This window comes from Pseudophryne corroboree, chromosome 10 (assembly GCF_028390025.1).
Source record: "Pseudophryne corroboree isolate aPseCor3 chromosome 10, aPseCor3.hap2, whole genome shotgun sequence".
NCBI classification, from domain to species: domain Eukaryota; kingdom Metazoa; phylum Chordata; class Amphibia; order Anura; family Myobatrachidae; genus Pseudophryne; species Pseudophryne corroboree.
Window position 1 is genome coordinate 45904895 of NC_086453.1, and position 19514 is coordinate 45924408.

At 39.6% G+C, this 19514-nt stretch overlaps 1 protein-coding gene across 1 annotated transcript in view; it reads right to left on the reverse strand.

The window, feature by feature from the left end:
* The window catches only part of LOC134965178 (C3a anaphylatoxin chemotactic receptor-like), a 59673-nt gene extending 40403 nt beyond the window's left edge, over window positions 1-19270 (reverse strand). Inside the window, exon 1 of the mRNA XM_063941694.1 lies at window positions 19075-19270. Coding sequence (XP_063797764.1) covers window positions 19075-19270 — 196 coding nt within the window. The remainder of the gene's footprint in view (window positions 1-19074) is intronic.
* Between the last annotated feature and the right edge of the window lie 244 nt (window positions 19271-19514).

The following is a 19514-nucleotide window of genomic DNA, read 5'->3' on the forward strand; positions in this document are numbered from 1 at the left end:
ATAAATATATATATATAAACAGTTTCTTATATAGTGCAGAAAATCTGTTGTGCTTTAATATATAATATATATATGAGAAGATTAGTTACGCTGATGCGCTCCTTCCTGTACTGTATTTATCTATGAAGATTGTTCGTAAAGGTAGTTCACTCAGCAGTAGCTCAAGTAGTGACTTCAACTCTAGAACCTCAGATTCCTCTGTGGGTGGCAGTTCAGTTCCTTATATAACACTTGGTATGTGCTTGCTTGGGTAATCTGTAAAGACAGTGGAGGAGGGAACAAGCGCCTGATAGTGTAGTATCTTTGGGTACAATGACAACACACATGTACAATATAGGTAGTACCCATACCAGATTCTCCGAATTACATCAGCCTGTAGTTAGATCATTGATGAAGCAGCTCCCAAGACATGTGTCCACTATCTTTATGATACCTCTTATGCGGTTAAACTTGTGGTTTCTGGACAGCTACCATTTCTGCATTGCTCTCAGCAAAGTTGGTCTCTAGATATATTTGTAAACAGACGTGATTCTGGGATATTTCCCTTTTCTTATGTAAGTTTGTTTTATTTGGCACAATGGAAAATCAGATGAAGATCCTGTACTGCATATACCTGTGACAGTGGACAATGGAGGGTCTTTACTCTACCAATACCACCGGGTTGGGGGAAAGGTAGCTCGGCAAATCTCTACAATGCCAGCATGTGATTACTATCAGGCACTTGTTCCCTCCTCCATTGTCTTTACATATATATATATATATATATATATATATACCTTATGTATATATATATATATATATATATATATAATAATCTGAGGGGGCCCCCAGAGGTATCACTGTACCATGCCCCAAGATTTCTACTGCCAGCCCTGCCTCCCTCACCCAACCCACCTGCCAATATTAAGACACAAGATCTTGCTTCCTACTTCAATTACAAGATTGATAAGATCTGAGATAAAATGGTAGTGACCTTCTCAATCATCTAGCTGAACTCCCTGGCACTCTTTCTTCATTTGAACCCACAAATGAAGATGAAGTATCAATGCTCTGCTCATCCTGCTACTCTACTACCTCTCCTCTTGATCCTATACCCTTACACATAAGTAAATATCTGTCTCTTGTGATCATTCCAACCTTAACTAATATATATAATCTGTCCCTCGCTACTAGGTTCTTTCATTCACTGTTCAAGCATGCAGTGATTACTCCCATTATGAAAATAAAATTATTCTGACCCTAACTCTCTCTCAAACTACCATCCAATCTCTCAGCTCCCTTGCCTCTCCAAACTACTTGAGAGACTTGCCTACACTCATCTCACACACTTTCTTAACTCACACAACTTATTGAACCCACTTCAGTCAGGCTTTAATTCCCTATCCACATAGACAGCACTGACTAAAGTAGTGAATGATCTGGTCACTGTGAAGTCTAAATGCTATTTCTCACTTCTTATTCTTCTAGATCTCTCTCCTGCATTTGACACTGCTGATCACTCTCTTCTCATACAAACACTGCAATCCCTAGGTCTGCAAGACAAAATCCTTTCTTGGTTCTCATTCTATCTAATCACTCCTTCAGTGTCCACTTTTCTTAATTCACCTCCTCTTTGCTACCTCTTTCAGTTGGAGTACCGCAAGGCACAATCTTAGGTCCTCTGCCTTTCTCAATCTGTACCACTTATCCTGGCAAACTAATCAGCTCTTTTGGATTTCAGTATCATCTGTATGTAGATGATACTCAATTCTACCTATCCTCCTAAGATTTGTCACCATCTGTATTGGGCCATGTCACTGAATGCCTTTCTGCCATTTCATCTTGGATGTCAACTTGCCACCTCAAACTTAAAATTTCCAAAACAAAGTTAATTATATTTCCACCAGCCAATAGTAGTTACCAACCTGATATCTTTATCACTGTTGAGAACTCGACAATCAGTCCTATCCCACAAGCTCGTTGCCAAGGTGTCATCCTTAACTCTGAACTGTCCTTTATTCCCCACATTCAATCTTTCTTAAAATCATGTTGTATGTATCTTAAAAACATATCCAAAATACGACCATACCTTACACAAGACACTGAAAAAACTCTAATCCATGCTCACATTATCTCCTGCATTGACTATTGCAATAGTCTTCTTACTGGTCTTATCAAAAAGAGACTCTCACTACTGCAATCCATTCTGAATGCAGCTGTGAGGCTTATCTTCCTTGCTAGATGATCATCAGCTGCAGATCCATTCTGTCATTCCCTCCATTCGTTACATGTATTCTACCATAATCAATATAAAATACTTTTACTCACACACAAGGCCATTAAACTAACTACACCAATGTACATTTCTTAACTTATCTCAAAATATCTCCCAACTTGACATCTCCTCTCTTCACAAGATCTACGTCTCAACATCCACACCCATTATTCACTCCCTATTCATTAAAACACTAATTCACAAGAACACTGTTTCATTTGGAACGTATTTCACTTGAACTATTCATTGCACAACAATTTCCTTGATATTGCCTTGCGTATTGAGGGTCAAGAGATATTCACTACTACTTATAGTAAACAAGTTGATTGATATATTTTTAAACTAGACATGTTGTCATTTTGCACCTTGGATGCAAAATATTCCCAAGATTCAATATTATAGGTTGTGCCATTACTGTTCTGATGATTCTTAATTTGCTATACAAGCAATGGAACTCAAAGATGCCTTTAAAGAACAGGGATACCCAGAAGTTTTACTAAAAAGGGCTTTTCAAGAAGCATTTATTAAATACAGAGGATCTTTACTTTTAATAGCTGAAAAACACCAGAAACCTTCAAGGCTATCTTGCTCCTAGTCATTTGACTCCTATTCCATTAAAACCAATCTCAGAATATATAGAAAATAACCGGTTTCATTTCTTTGTATAACCAGAAGACTGTTATAAATGTTCACATTTTTGATGTATAACTTACAAATTTATTAAACATTAAAGTAGTAAATTTGAATCGCAAACTTTAGGACAACCATTTGATATTCAGGATTTCATTAATTGATAAAAAAGGTATGCGGTTTATCTGATTACCTGTACATGTGGAGCTCAATATGTGGGGAGATCCCTAAAAATGAGGTTTTTGGAACATAGGCTTAATGTGATTAAAGGTATCAACACTCATAGCTTGTCAGGATTCACCATAAGCGAAGGAGACAGATTTAACCTTCTCTGCAAGAGAAAAGCCTTTTGGATTTTTGCTCTTAATGCTCTGTCTCCAATTGGTTTAAATTAAAATATTGAGATGATATTATTAATATCTGATATATATATATATATATATATATATATATACAGCAGGCTGGTGCGGCACTCCAAGCGACTCACAAATATACCATGTAGTCCTCGATATAGACAACGTTTCAAAGCATTTTAATATTGCTTTTTCATCAGGACCTGATGAAAAAGCAATATTAAAATGCTTTGAAACGTTGTCTATATCGAGGACTACATGGTATATTTGTGAGTCGCTTGGAGTGCCGCACCAGCCTGCTGTATGTATTCATCTCATGTGAGGGCACCCAGCGCTGTTTGATTTTAATGGGAGAGCCGGACCTGCCTGCTGTATATATATATATATATATATATATATATATATATGGGAATTTCAATTTGGTATTAGGTGCTTTAGTAAGAGAATTCTCATGTTACCATGAATCAATTGGTCTAACTATGAGTGGTGCTTATTTAACAAGATACAGCTTATTAAATTGTTGAAATAGAAGAAGATATGACAGGATTATTGTGGTCATGGGGCCTCATTTTTATTATTATTATATAATTGACCTTGTAATGATAATAATGATAATAATAATAATAATAATAATAATAATAATAATAATAATAATAATAAATAGACTATAAATGATGAAGGAAAAATCCATGTTAGGTGAGATTTGAACCGTGGATCTTATGATGATGAAGACATAGCTCTAGCCAGTGGGCCATACAACATACTGTGCAAATTAACTATTATAGACATATTTAGTTTCATATAATATGACATCTTCTTGAGTAGAGTAGTGAGACAGATAATATTAATAATGTTTCTAATTGATTTAATATTGGTGATTGTTTGTTATGCCATTTAAACCATGAAAATTTGCTATACTGTGATTAAAAGTTTAATGTAGACACACGGTACTTTTTTATGCATTGCACATTAAATAATAACAAAATAATGGAACTTCAACTGGGGTTAGATTTGAACCATGAACCCTGTAATAATGAAGATGTGGTCTTGACCTGTTGAGCCACAGAGATTGTTATAGAAATCAGCTATTAAAAGTATATTTAATATAATTGTTATCTCCCTAAAATGGAATAGAGATGCAATATTGTTTTACTGTGATTAGATGGTTAATATAAATATACGCAATTTTCTAAGTTAAAATGGAGTGTAATTATAAAAAAATAAAAAAATAAAAACCTCAAAATGAGGCAGTACTTGAATCACGGACCACTTGGTGACAGAGATGTGGCTCTAGTCAGCTAAGCCACAAGGATGGCATATTAAGGGCAACTATTTGAAGCATATTTAACAAGAATAAGTAATCTCTTCAAAGTGGATCAGTGATGCCTAGTTCTAGTAACATATAAATAATTATGTGCTTACTGTATCTCTTATATACTGATACATATAATGATGTTTATAGTTTAAATGTCTTAAAATATGTTGTAAATTCTTCTCACCTCTATTTTCGTGATTAATTATTTCACTTTTATGTTGATCACCGTTTATACCCAGGTGTACTAATTATAAATGACAGCTGATTGTCTGCTTTCAGTATAAATACACTACCTGGAACTAATTCACACCTATGGACTCCTTTTGATGAAACTGCCAAGCTCTGGAGGCAGAGAAATGCATTAAAGAGAGTGGAACCCACATTCCATGGACTTATTCTACCTGGGAAAGCCTGCTACTATCTGCAACTAAGGCGTGTCTTTGCAGCTACAATCTCCCTCCGTTTAGGGTTACCACCTCATCCCTTTAATTCTGGACACATACTAATTACACAGGATCTGTGGCTGTCTGCCTTCAAGACTCCATTTCACCTGGTTTTAATCAGCCACAGAACCTGCGTAATTAATATGTGTACAGAATTAAAGGGATGAGGTGATAAGCCTACCTTCTCTCCTGCTCACAAAGACAAGCAACTAACAGACTGTAAGGGGATCACTCTGGTCATAGTCAGCTCACAGTTCACAGAAGGACTGATCTGGATCTAGAGTATACACTCAGCGCTGGGAGTACACATGAGAAAGACTCTGACTGGGGGTTGTGTCATCAGCTTCCATCACATGGTGATCTGCATGAGCCTGAGACTTCTGTACCTGTGGTGACCTATTTCTTCACTGTGCATTCTGAAAAGGGTGTTGACCATAGCATGACTGCTAGATAATTACATCTAAATGCTATGAAGCTGTTTATTGTACACTGAAGGGCAGATGTATTAACCTGAAGAAGGCATAAGGAAGTGATAAACCAGTGATATGTGCAAGGTGATGAAGGCACCAGCCAATCAGCTCCAATATGTAAATTAACAGTTAGGATCTGATTGGCTGGTGCCTTTATCACCTTGCACATATCACTGGTTTATCACTTCCTTATGCCTTCTCCAGGTTAATACATCTGCCCCTGAGAGCTGGAGTGGACACAAATATATGCAGTCATATCAGCTTGAACTTTCTAAAGGAGAAATCTGTTGCACAATAATTTATTAAGGCTACTTACTAAAATATTATATATTGGGCGGTACGGATGGTGTAATGGTTAGCATTACTGCCTCACAGCACTGAGGTCATGGGTTCGATTCCCACCATGGCCCTAACTGTGTGGAGTTTGTATATTCTCCCTGTACTTGCATGGGTTTCATCTAGGTACTCCAGTTTTCTCCCACAATCCAAAAATATATACTGGTAGGTTAATTGGCTGTCAACAAAAATGATCCCTATTGTGAATGTGTGTACATGTGATAACTCCACTGGGGCAGGGACTGATGTGAATGACCAAATATTCTCTGTAAAGCGCTGCAGAATATGTGTGCACTATATAAATAACTGCAAATAAATAAATATTACTGAAGTTTATTTAATATGGAAAAAAGGGATGCGTGGATTATATATGTTTATGTGTTTTAATTGTTAATATTTTAATTGATATTAAAATTAACATGCGCTCTCTTGTGATAATAATAAAATTATTACTTTACGCTACTCTTAGTAATAACTGCATTTACCTCATTATTTTAAATAAAATAAAGGCTATAAATTATTGGTTAACTAATTATTTTCTTTGTCTGTAAAAAGATCCTCCAGTATTTGGCAGTGATTACAAAACTTTTTATTTTTATTAGATGTGTATATATAATTTTGGTAATGTATTCTATTTTTTGATACTCATTAATATTAATTTATTTAGTAGTTCAATAGATCAAATTTTAATTCAGCAATTATTGTACTGTATAAGCAGCATTTGTTAACAGGTGATAGTGATATTTTTTCCAATTTGCTAATGATGTAAATGGCTGTCATTTAATCTATCCATTCTACTTTCATACCGCACTCACTGTATTTAAGTTCATACATTGTCAATAGTACATACATATTATTTTCTTTTGATTGATTACTTTTATTTTCCTTACTTTATTATCTTAGAATGGAAATTTCACAAATTCTGTTCAAATATCTTTGATAGTTTAGAGGTTTTTCATTTTTGTTTCAGTGAATATCAGCCGTTCCAGATATCTGCAAAAACCGGAATACAAAACAAACACAACCATGGAGAAGCAAGTTTAATTGCCGTTAATTAGATACTGTAGTTACAAAGTAATAGCTTGCTAATACTTACTTTCTAATTAAAATTGGAATAACACTTATTACTACAGGTTGAATCTCCCATGTCTGATAATCTGATATCCGAATTCCAATTTTTTTTTTTAGATTCAGTATTGTCACATTTGCTTTCTGATATTTCAATGTAAACAAACTTTTTTTTCATGCACAAACTTAATAATGTATAAAATACCCGTTAGGTTTGGTGTATTTATTTAAGGTGTACATGAAACAAATACACTTCATGTTTTGACTTGAGTCCCATAATCAAGCTATTTCATTATGGGATGCAGATAGTCCAAAATACAGAAAAATCCAAAATACTACTAGCTACAAGTATTTCAGATATGGAAGACTCAATCTGTAGTATTCTTATTCTTTTTCTTCTACTTCTTCTTATATTTATTATTATTATAATAATAGTAATAATAATAATAAAGGTTGGGTATCCCATATCCATATATTCCAAAATATGGAATATTCCGAAATACGGACTTTTTTGAGTGAGAGTGAGATAGTGAAATCTTTGTTTTCTGATGGCTCAATGTACTCAAACTTTGTTTAATACACAAAGTTATAAAAAATATTGTATTAAATGACCTTCAGGCTGTGTGTATACGGTGTATATGTAACATAAATGCATTCTGTGCTTAGACTTAGGTTCCATCGCCATGATATCTCATTATGGTATGCAATTATTCCAAAATACGGAAAAATCCGATATCCAAAATACTCCTGGTCCCAAGCATTTTGGATAAGGGATACTCAACCTGTAATAATCTTTTTCTTCAGATATTACCAGTTGCCAAGTGTTACTGCCTTTTTAATTAACCCAGCTTCTTTATGTTTTCAATGTTTATAAAACTTCTTTATATCAGCCTCTTCCACCAGCACACTCTGTATGCTCTGTGTGTTATTTATGAAGAGTGATTACTAGTAATTAAGAAATCAGGTACAGATACATACTGTATATATAATTATATAATATAGACTGTGCTGCACTAATACATAATTAGCGACCCTTGAGGCTCTAAGAAGAATCTATTCAGGCTGAGATTGGTTGCATCCTTTAGGTGAGATGCCTTATTCTACCTATCATTGGCATCAATGGTATCAAGTACAGTAGCTATTACTTTATATGGTTTAGCAGGAGATATTTCAATATACTGCAAAGTATTATTGGCTAATTCTATACAAAAGATGGGATGCCTTGGAATTGAACTACCTCTTGTGTCAAGAAGATGAATCAGTGTTGTCTGATAACTTAGACAAAAGTTGTGTAGTACTCTTGTTTTTTGTTACTTTGTATAATTAAGTTATTTTATTTTATTTTAGTCAAATGTTTGCACTGTGTCTATTTCCTTCAGTCAGATGAACCAAAAAAAAACCCACACATAACTCAGATTAAAAATATGGCCAATCTCCTCAGGATGAAGCCAGACATGGATCAAAATGAAATTACAAAAGAAAAAAACAAAAAAGATGCTCATATTGTAGTATTTTAACTCCTCATGGATGCTTCTCTGACAATAACATATTTGCATACCCATCCATATCTTGCTTAGGAGCCTATCACAGTATCTCTCACAATGCTTTTGGATGTAGTTCATTTTTATAGTCTCTATTTAAAATGTGATCAATTTAAAAACTTGATCAGTGTGTTCATCTGTTAAAAGCTGCAGCCCCAAACAGACTGACTGTCCACAGGGCCGTCTTTTTGTATGGGCTCAATGCTCAATGGGCTCTTGCCCAATGGCCCCAGGAGTAAAAATGCCCTTGGCTGATAGCTGAGGGTCCCCTCTTTCCAGGGGTACCAGATTTTTGAAAATCGGCCCAGGGGAACCAGAGATATCCAACTTCAAAGCAATGATCCCCATCCAAGCCTGTTAATTGTTCTTCCCAGCCAGATATCTCAGGTTCTGTCTGAGGATATAATCCAAAAGCTGGGACTCTCCCCTTTTGGTGAACACTGGCAGCTTGTCTCTACTATGCCCGTAACCAGAGATACCAGCCTTCCAGTAGCTGGTCCCTGCTCCAGCTTCACATGCCTGGGATGCAGTTTTATATTTTTGTTGGTGCATTGCTCTGGCTCCTGCACTCTGATCCCCAAGTCCCCAGTACCTCCTGAAAGGTGGGACTCTCTAGTTTTTTTATATAAGAACTGGAGATATCTGCAGTCACGCAAGCTGCCATCTCACCATAAAATTATGAATATTAAGCTCACTCCACTATTGACCCCTCCCCTATGTATTAAACACCTGCTACCACCTTGAAAGTCATATGCCAGGGCCCCTTCATTCAGCCCAATGTCACCGTTATACAGTTTAGTGTTCACCTTCCTGCCCCATATGTGCAGTAAAGGAGTAATTAGCAGAAATTATCTCTCCAGGTCATACATGCTGAACGGAAGATAGAACACCCCCTACCGCCCGTGGGACATCAAAGCTGCCGCTGATAGCACTTCCCACCCCTACCGCTAGAGGATGGGTAGGGGCCCCAGTGCATTCCTGTGCCCAGGGGCCTACACTGCTGTTAAGACGGCTCTGACTGTCCACAACATCTTTTCATCCAGAGGATGGAAGCTCCTCCAGAACATTGGTACCATGGGATCCTGCATCCCTGAGGAAGTCCTGGTTAACAAAATGCTTTGGTGAGCACTCACCCTCTGGACACTACTTACTGTATGTGTGCAGTAATTTTAGCCAGCAGCTGTATATAAGGCACTTTTTTTACCAGAATTTGTGATGCGGTTTTTTCAATCAGTGCTACTTTCAACTAATGTCTACCTCATATCTGCATCCTCTGTATATAACTATTAGGGTTTTGTGCAATTTGAGTTAAAGGATATATATGGATTCAGTATGAATTCCCGACTGTCAGGATCCTGGCGGTATGTAGACCGACACTGGTATCCCAACAATCAAAATCCTGACACAGCGCTTCGAGCTCAGCACACTATTCTATTTCACCTCGGGTGGTGGCATGAACCACCACCCTAGAGGGAAAACTGGGCATCTGTCGGGATTTCGACAGCCGGCATTGTTTCCGCTGTCGGTATTTAAACTGCTGAGAAATTAACTGCATACCATCTCTCTCTTTCTCTCATATATATATATATATATATATGGTTGAGTATCCATTATCCAAAATTCAAAATCCCACATTTTTGGTTCCCCTACTGAGATAACGACACATATATATGTATATTATATTATATACCTATGTAATATATATATATATATATATATGTACACATAATATAATATGTAAGCCATTATCTCAGTAGGGAACCCAAAAATGTGGGATTTTGAGTTTTGGATAAGCGATACTCAACCTGTCTAGTGTTTTAGCAAAATGTACTAATAGATTGATATATAATAATCAATTACATTTTACTATATTCAAAGAGATGCCTTTTTTTAAATACTGTAAAACAAACAAATTACTCTTGATTTACAAAGCAGCATCTGCTTTATCCTTATACCTGTATTTTATTTTGATAGCCAATTTTGTTTAGACAATTTCAGCATATACTGGTGAAATTTATTTTCCATATATTTATCTACAAATGATAATGGATGGAATATTTTGGACTCTTACCTGAGATTGTTATTGCTGCGGCAGTTTGTATCCTTATGGAAGAAATCACCACATTAAAGATCCTTCAGTGTCCTTAGTGTTTGCTAATTATCATATCTCAGAGTTGCCAAGAGCAAATTTATATTTAAGCTCCTTGTGATAATAAATATAATCTTTGTGATATAAAAAACCACTGTACTCACATGGGTGTATAATCTGAGTATCTAACATGCATTGGTGTGACTCAGATTGATTAGATTAAAAGATTGCTCATGCCTTGAAATTGTTGTCGGTTACAAAACAAAAGCAAATACATTCTAAGCTTATAAATATGAAACAATCATAGCAGCTTTTAATGCTATAAATGGACTATAAAATGATGCCACATCCAAGGCCACAACTGATGTTTATTGCTAAGTACAGATGTATCCTCATACATCTTGCCTCTAAATGAGTGATCCGCCAAACATGCATCTTAGTCTCTGATTCATTTTATTAGTGTTTCCTGGTGCATTGTGACTAAGATGCTTTCTCTGCAATAAAAGATTCCCAATGCTAGCAGAGTTGCATTGAACCTGACATATTACTCCCATCAGACATCTGACATTGCGTGGCGTAAAGTATTGAGGATAGATTTATAAGGACTAGTGATGAGCGGATTCGGTTCATCGGGATCCGAACCCCCTCGAACTTCACCCATTTTACACGGTTCCGAGGCAGACTCAAATCTTCCCGCCTTGCTCGGTTAACCTGAGCGCGCCCGAACGTCATCACCCCACTGTCGGATTCTCGCGAGATTCGTATTCTATATAAGGAGCCGCGCGTCGCCGCCATTTTCACTCGTGCTGTGGAGACGATAGCGAGAGGACGTGGCTGCGTTCTCTCAGTTTCTGTGTTCAGTGTGCTGCAAATATCTGTGCTCCGTGTGCTGCAAATATCTGTGCTTAGTGTGCTGCAAATATCTGTGCTTAGTGTGCTGCAAATATCTGTGCTCAGTGTGCTGCAAATATCTGTGCTCAGTGTGCTGAAAATATCTACGTTCTCTGCCTAAAAAACGCTCCATATCTGTGCTGCATTGTAGTATATTGTAGGAGGACAGTGCAGAATTTTGCTGTGACCACCAGTATATATATAGCAGTACGGTACAGTAGTCCATTGCTCTACCTCTGTGTCGTCAAGTATACTGACGACACAGTATACTTGTGCTGCATTTTAGTTGTGCACAGTATATAGTAGGAGGACAGAGCAGAATTTTGCTGTGACCACCAGTATACATATAGCAGTACGGTACAGCAGTCCATTGCTCTACCTCTGTGTCGTCAAGTATACTATGCATCCATACCTGTGCTGCATTTTAGTTGTGCGCAGTATATAGTAGGAGGATAGTGCAGAATTTTGCTGTGACCACCAGTATATATATAGCAGTATGGTACAGTAGTCCATTGCTCTACCTCTGTGTCATCAAGTATACTATGCATCCATACCTGTGCTACATTTTAGTTGTGCGCAGTATATAGTAGGAGGACAGTGCAAAATTTTGCTGTGACCACTAGTATATATATAGCAGTAAGGTACAGTAGTCCACTGCTCTACCTCTGTGTCGTCAAGTATACTATGCATCCATACCTGTGCTGCATTTTAGTTGTGTGCAGTATATAGTAGAAGGACAGTGCAAAATTTTACTGACCACCAGTATATATATAGCAGTACAGTACAGTATCCTCTGTGTCATCAAGTATGCTATGCATCCATACCTGTGCTGCATTTTACTTGTACGCAGTATATAGAAGGGGGACAGTGCAGAATTTTGCTGTGACCACCAATATATATATATAGCAGTACGGTACAGTAGTCCATTGCTCTACCTCTGTGTCGTCAAGTATACTATGCATCCATACCTGTGCTGTATTTTAGTTGTGCGCAGTATATAGTAGGAGGACAGTGCAGAATTTTGCTGTGACCATCTATAGCAGTACGGTACAGTAGTCCATTGCTCTAGTTCTGTGTCGTCAAGTATACTATGCATCTATACCTGTGCTGCATTTTAGTTGTGCGCAGTATATAGTAGGAGGACAGTGCAGAATTTTGCTGTGACCACCTATAGCAGTACGGTACAGTAGTCCATTGCTCTACCTCTGTGTCGTCAAGTATACTATGCATCCATACCTGTGCTGTATTTTAGTTGTGTGCAGTATATAGTAGTAGGGCAGTGCAGAATTTTGCTGTGACCACCTATAGCAGTACGGTACAGTAGTCCACTGCTCTACCTCTGTGTCATCAAGTATACTACAAAAGTTCAGTAAAATGACCCAAAAATCAAAATTAAAAGCGGCTGATGAGAAGCGTAAACTTGCCAATATGCCATTTACGACACGTAGTGGCTAGGAATGGCTGAGGCCCTGGCCTATGTTCATGGCTAGTGGTTCAGATTCACATGAGGATGGAAGCACTCATCCTCTCGCTAGAAAACTGCAGTGCCACTTCTCGATGGGCCAGGTATTTGTGTCGCCCACTTGGGTTGCTTAGCTTAGTCACACAGCTACCTTATTGCACCTCTTTTTTTCTTTGCATCATGTGCTGTTTGGGGACTTATAAATCTGCCATCCTGTCTGACACTACAGTGCCACTCCTAGATGGGCCATGTGTTTGTATCGGCCACTTGGGTCGCTTAGCTTAGTCCCACAGCTACCTCATTGCACCTCTTTTTTTCTTTGCATCATGTGCTGTTTGGGGACTATTTTTTAAATCTGCCATCCTGTCTGACACTGCAGTGCCACTCCTAGATGGGCAAGGTGTTTGTGTCGGCCACTTGGGTCGCTTAGCTTAGCCATCCAGCGACCTTGGTGCACCTCTTTTTTTCTTTGCATCTTGTGCTGTTTGGGGACTATTTTTTAAATCTGCCATCCTGTATGACACTGCAGTGCCACTCCTAGATGGGCCAGGTGTTTGTGTCGACCACTTGGGTCGCTTATCTTAGTCACACAGCTACCTCATTGCACCTCTTTTTTTATTTGCATCATGTGCTGTTTGGAGACTATTTTTTAAATCTGCCATCCTGTCTTACACTACAGTGCCACTCCTAGATGGACCGGGTGTTTATGTTGGCCACTTGGGTTGCTTAGCTTAGTCATACAGCTACCTCATTGCACCTCTTTTTTTCTTTGCATCATGTGCTGTTTGGGGACTATTTTTTAAATCTGCCATCCTGTCTGACACTGCAGTGCCACTCCTAGATGGGCCAGGTGTTTGTGTCGGCCACTTGGGTCGCTTAGCTTAGTCACACAGCTACCTCATTGCACCTCTTTTTAGCCATCCAGTGACCTCGGTGCAAATTTTAAGGACTAAAAATAATATTGTGAGGTGTGAAGTTTTCATAATAGACTGGAAATGAGTGAAAATTATGGTTATTGAGGTTAAAAATACTATGGGATCAAAATGACCCCCAAATTCTATGATTTAAGCTGTTTTTGAGGGGTTTTTGTAAAAAAACACCCGAATCCAAAACACACCCGAATCCGACAAAAAATTTTCAGGGAGGTTTTGCCAAAACGCGTCCGAATCCAAAACACGGCCGCGGAACCGAATCCAAAACCAAAACACAAAACCCGAAAAAAATTCCGGTGCACATCACTAATAAGACACATCTGTACTAAGCAAAAAAACATATGTTGAAGCCTGGCACGCAGAGAGAATCTGTTTGGATCAAAAATGTATTAGGACACACTTGTAACTCTTTGAATGGAATTAGACTGCTATCAAAACCATTAAACACAAAATGGCCCTGATTCTAAGTTCCACTCAAAATTGCACACAGCATTGTCTATCTGTAGTCACCTATTTGTTTGTTTATTTAAATGGTGGTCCTAACTATAGAGTAATTCCCTTGGGTCCATTAATTTGCTGAATGTGCATGGTCTTTTTGCACACTAAAGGCAAGCTGAAATGGGATATCAGTTATGGAGCCAAATTTGAATCACCACCTATAAAAGGAAGTTCCTGGATACTCTTCTGTGCCAGAGTATATGCTGCCAAACCATACTTTGCCATTAAAGCCTCTGTGCTTGCTTGCGAATTTCCAAGTAAAATTCGGTTTCCAGTTACTGTCACTCCTCTTTTCTGTTCTCAGTTTATGCCATTCCTGTGTTTTGCTCCCAGTCCCTGCCACTCCTGTGTCCGGTTCCCAGTTTCTGCCACTCCAGTCTCCTGTTCCCTCTTTCTGCCACTATTCCCAAGTTTTTCCATCCGGTCTGACCCAAACTGATGACTCTGTTACTATACACATCATGTCAGATTACAAGAACCCAGACAAAAGACCGCCACCTGGGTGTTGGGTGTAGCAATACCCAAACCTCCCTGTGGGGGTCCTTGGTGAATATCACCAGCAAATTAGCCTCTGTGCCTCTGTTCTGCATATCAGCAATCATGGAGTACAGGTTTGCATCCATGATACACATCTGTGAGTTTGCCACAAAATACACTGGTCCAAACAAGGTTGTCACTGGGAATGTCACCTAAAGAACTACTGGAACATCTTCTTGCCAGAGTTGAGCAGCAAGAGCATGACCAGGCCCAGATCAGGGCATTCTTAACAACATTGTAGGCCCTTGACAAAGCAAATCACAGGGGCCCCTACATGGCCATTCATGGTGTGTTACCAATTTAAAAAAAAATTCATAACATGCCCTTCCAACCTAATGTGCCCTTGCAACTCAAGACCTTTCTAGGTTGCAATGCAAACAGAAATGTTATTATGGCCAAGAAGGGTCAGAAACTAAGCATTTCTTGTTTGCCATTGCAGATCCCTGTATAATCAACCTAAATGGTAATGCATTTCAAACAGCTACCATTTAATGTCAAACACAGAATCTAACCATGCAGGTTGGTGCTTTCAACAGGGAATTAATCTTGTACTTTTTTCCATCATCTGAGAGTCCTGTTTTGAGTTTACCACGGTCATTGTTACATGTGACTTTCTTAGATTGGAGCAATCCCCAAATTCTGTCCTGGGGAATGCAATGCCATCAGAGATGCTTACTTGCAATCATATCTTCACAGCAAGTCATTCAGAGTACCACCATCTCACAAGATGACATCCTGCTGGCTCCATATTGGTTCTTCTGAGGTGTGCTCAGCAAAAAAATTCAGCTGAAACACTACCTGTTCATTGGGAATGGTACTGCCATGTCAACCTGTTACCCAGTAAACTGCCTCCTCAAAGTAGAGTGTTACCTCTGTTTTGATGCACAGGCAGTATCTGAGTATATTAAGATGGGAAAATCAGAAATCTTAGGCTCTTCATTGATTCCCAAGGACTAAACGCAATCACCATAAGGGACAGATACACCTTAAACATGAGCTCAGAGCTTTTGATAGGATTAAAGGGGCAAAAGTATTTACCAAACTGGACCTTCGCTGGACCTATACTTTAATTAGATCCAGATATGAATGGAAAACACCATTAACATTTGTGATGGACATTATAAGAATTTAGATATTACCTTTAGTTAGATATGTGCAGCTGGCATTTTTCGGGTATTGTGTTTTGGTTTTGGATTCGGTTCCACGGTCGTGTTTTGGATTCTGAAGTGTTTTGGCAAAACCTCCCTTAAGATTTTTTGTCGGATTCGGGTGCATTTTGGATTTGGGTTTAAAAAAAAAACAAAAACTCAAAAACAGCTTAAATCATAGAATTTTGGGGTAATTTTGATCCTATAGTATTATTAACCTCAATAACCATAATTTCCACTCATTTTCAGTCTATTCTGAACACTTCACAATATTATTTTTAGTGCTAAAATTTGCACTGAGGTCGCTGGATGACTAAGCTAAGTGACCCAAGTGGGCAGCTCAAACACCTGGCCCATCTAGGAGTGGCACTGCAGTGTCAGACAGGATGGCACTTAAAAAATAGTCCACAAATAGCACATGATGCAAAGATAAATTAAAAAAAAGAGATGCAAGATGGAATTGTCCTTGGGCTCTCCCACCCACACTTATGTTGTATAAACAGTACATGCACACTTTAACAAACCCATAATTTCAGCGACAGGGTCTGCCACACGACTGGCTGAAATGACTGGTTGGTTTGGGCCACTACTAAAAAAGAAGCAATCAGTATCTCCTTGCACAAACTGGCTCTACAGAGGCAGGATGTCCTCCTCCTCCTCACCCCTTTTACTGTGTACATTCCCCTCCTCACAGAGTATTAATTTGTCCCCACTGGAATCCATCATCACAGGTACCTGTGTACTTTCTGGAGGCAATTGCTGGTAAATGTCTCCACGGAGGAATTGATTATAATTAATTTTGATGAACACTTCATCTTCTCCACATTTTCTGGAAGTAACCTCCTACGCTGATCGCTCACAAGGTGACCGACTGCACTAAACACTCTTTCGGAGTACACACTGGAGGGGGGGCAACTTAAGTAAAATAAAGCCAGTTTGTGCAAGAGCCTCCAATTGCCTCTTTTTCCTGCCAGTATATGTACTGACATGCCTACTTGGATGCTGTCACTCATATAATCCTCCACCATTCTTTCAATAGTGACATAATCATGTGCAGTGACAGTAGACGACATGTCAGTTATCGTTGGAAGGTCCCTCAGTCCGGACCAGATGTCAGTTTTCGCTCCTGACTGCCCTGCATCACCGCCAGCTGGTGGTTTTGGAAATGTTATCCTTTTCCTGCAGCTCCAGTGGCGGTAGAAAATGAAGGAGGAGCTGTTGGCGGGTCACATTCCGCTTGACATGACAAGTGTCTCACCCGCAGGTCTTTGAACATCTGCAGACTTGTGTCTGCCGGAAAGAGAGATACAGCGTAGGCTTTAAACCTAGGATCAAGCACAGTGGACAAAATGTAGTGCTCTGATTTCAACAGATTGATCCCCAGTGAATCCTGGATAAAACAAATGAAGGGGTCCATCCATAAGTCCCACATGCCTAGCGGAATCACTCTGTTTTAGCTCCTCCTTCATTCTCTACAACTGGTTCTGCAAAAGCCTGATGAGGGGAATGACCTGACTTAGGCTGGCAGTGTCTGAACTGACTTCACGTGTGGCAAGTTCAAAGGGTTGGAGAACCTTGCACAACATTGAAATTATTCTCCACTGCGCTTGAGTTAGGTGCATTCCCCCTCCTTTGCCTATATCGTAGGCAGATGTATAGGCTTGAGTGGCCTTTTTCTGCTCCTCCATCCTCTGAAGCATATAGAGGGTTTAATTACACCTCGTTACCACCTCTTGCTTCAGCTGATGGTAGGGCATGTTCAGGAGGGTTTGCTGGTGCTCCAGTCTTTGGCACGCGGTGGCTGAATGCCAAAAGTGACCCGCAATTCTTCGGGTCACCGACAGCATCTCCTGCACGCCCCTGTCGTTTTTTAAAAAATTCTGCACCACAAAATTTATTGTATGTGCAAAACAGGGGACGTTCTGGAATTTTCCCACATGTAATGCACGCACAATATTGGTGGCAATGTCCGATGTCACAAATCCCCAGGAGAGTCCAATTGGGGTAAGGCAATCTGCGATGATGTTCCTCATTTTCCGTAAGAGGTTGTCAGCTGTGTGCCTCTTATGGAAAGCGGTGATACAAAGCGTAGCCTGCCTAGGAACGCGTTGGCGCTTAAGAGATGCTGCTACTGGTGCCGCTGCTGCTGTTGTTTCTGTGGGAGGCAATACATCTACCCAGTGGGCTGCCACAGTCATATAGTCCTTAGTCTTCCCTGATCCACTTGTCCACATGTCCGTGGTTAAGAGGACAGTGGGTACAACTGCAATTTTTAGGACACTGGTGATTCTTTTTCTGAAATCTGTGTACATTCTCTGTATCGCCTGCCTAGAGAAGTGGAACCTAGATCGTATTTGGTACCGGGGACACACTACCTCAAGCAATTCTCTAAGTCCTTGTGAACTAATGGCGGATACCGGTCGCACGTCTAACACCAACATAGTTGTCAAGGCCTGAGTTATCCGTTTTGCAACAGGATGACTGCTGTGATATTTCATCTTCCTCGCAAAGGACTGTTGGACAGTCAATTGCTTACTGGAAGTAGTACAAGTGGTCTTCCGACTTCCCCTCTGGGATGACGATCGACTCCCAGCAACAACAGCAGTGCCAGCAGCAACAGCAGCAGAAGGCATTACACTCAAGGATACATCGGAGGAATCCCAGTTAGGAGAGGACTTGGCAGACTTGCGAGTGACATGGCCTGCAGGACTATTGGCGCTCCTGTCTAAGGAGGAAATTGATATTGAGGGAGTTGGTGGGGTGGTTTGCAGGAGCTTGGGTACAAGAGGAAGAATGGATTTAGTTGTCAGTGGGCTGCTTCCGCTGTCACCCAAAGTTTTTGAACTTGTCAATGACTTCTGATGAATGCGCTCCATGTGACGTATAAGGGAGGATGTTCCTAGGTTGTTAACGTCCTTACCCCTACTTATTACAGCTTGACAAAGGCAACACATGGCTTGACACCTGTTGTCCGCATTTCTGTTTAAATAATTCCACACCGAAGACGTGTTTTTTGGGGGGATTTTGACCAGGCATGTCAATGGCCTTATTCATCCCACAGACAACAGGTGTGTCCCCGGGTGCCTGACTTAAACAAACCACCTTACCATCAGACTCCTCCTTGTCAATTTCCTTCACAGCGCCAGCAACACCCATAATCTCATTCTCGTGTACTTCAATAGTGACATCTTCAATTTGAATTTCATGAACTGGACTGTGGGTGCTCCTTCCAGCACTTGCATGGGGTGTGCAAATGGTGGAAGGAGCCACCTGTTCCCATCCAGTGTTGGGAAGGTCAGGCATCGCAACCGATTGGACTATCCATGGGGATTTGTGATTTAGAAGAATGCACAGTTCTTTGCTGTGCTTTTGCTAGCTTAACTCTTTTCATTTTTGTAGCGGGAGGATGAGTGCTTCCATCATCATGTGAAGCTGAACCACTAGCCATGAACATAGGCCAGGGCCTCAGCCGTTCCTTGCCACTCATTGTCGTAAATGGCATATTGGCAAGTTTACGCTTCTCTTCAGATGCTTTTAATTTAGATTT